The sequence below is a fragment of the Austrofundulus limnaeus genome, unplaced genomic scaffold (assembly GCF_001266775.1).
Source record: "Austrofundulus limnaeus strain Quisiro unplaced genomic scaffold, Austrofundulus_limnaeus-1.0 Scaffold2122, whole genome shotgun sequence".
Taxonomy (NCBI): Eukaryota; Metazoa; Chordata; class Actinopteri; order Cyprinodontiformes; family Rivulidae; genus Austrofundulus; species Austrofundulus limnaeus.
In genome coordinates, this window is record NW_013954524.1 from 29,508 (window position 1) to 30,133 (window position 626).

The 626-nt window shown below is 35.6% G+C and overlaps 1 protein-coding gene across 1 annotated transcript in view; it reads right to left on the reverse strand.

Annotated features, from left to right (window-relative positions):
* Positions 1–143, reverse strand: part of LOC106537082 (uncharacterized) — a gene marked incomplete at both ends in the record, with an annotated part of 2,894 nt that extends 2,751 nt beyond the window's left edge. Inside the window, 1 exon segment of the mRNA XM_014034445.1 lies at positions 1–143. Coding sequence (XP_013889899.1) covers positions 1–143 — 143 coding nt within the window.
* Between the last annotated feature and the right edge of the window lie 483 nt (positions 144–626).

A 626-nucleotide genomic window follows, 5' to 3' on the forward strand; every position in this document is an offset into this window, starting at 1 on the left:
AACTGAGACATTCATAACTTCAGCCATTACTTTTGTGGTGAAACCACAAGATTTTAAAAAAGTCAGCTGTTCCCTGGTGATGTTGTAGTTTGGTCGACCTCTGGATCCACTATCAACAAGAGGGGCCTGAAAGCCATGGCTGACTGTAATCAGATAACATGCAGAATGTTTGTTACTTTGAAGTACTGTGACAGGCAAGAATTTGAAAGCATCATAGCAAGAATACTGTACATATCTTAGTAAAACTGGCAGACAACATAGAACTTAATCGTGATCTTGGATTATACTCATTAACCATTATGCTTGTTTTCATATTACATGACTGATATTTTGTGTCTATAAGTTAGTATGATTACAACTAAGAAATCTGTGTATTTTGAATAAATGTTACAAATAGGTGTTTTTTATTTTATTATATTTTTTAGGCATGAAACTTCTTTACTCTTTATATGTACAGAGGAGATAAATACAAAGTTTATTGGGCCAGAAACTAACTGCAGATACAATCAGAATAAGTCAGATTACTTTGAACTTTAACACTAGAACTACCCGAGAGGGGCCAACTGAGAATCTTCCTCTAAGTACCAGAGAGGGGACAAGTGGCTCCCCCACATAGAACTACCAGA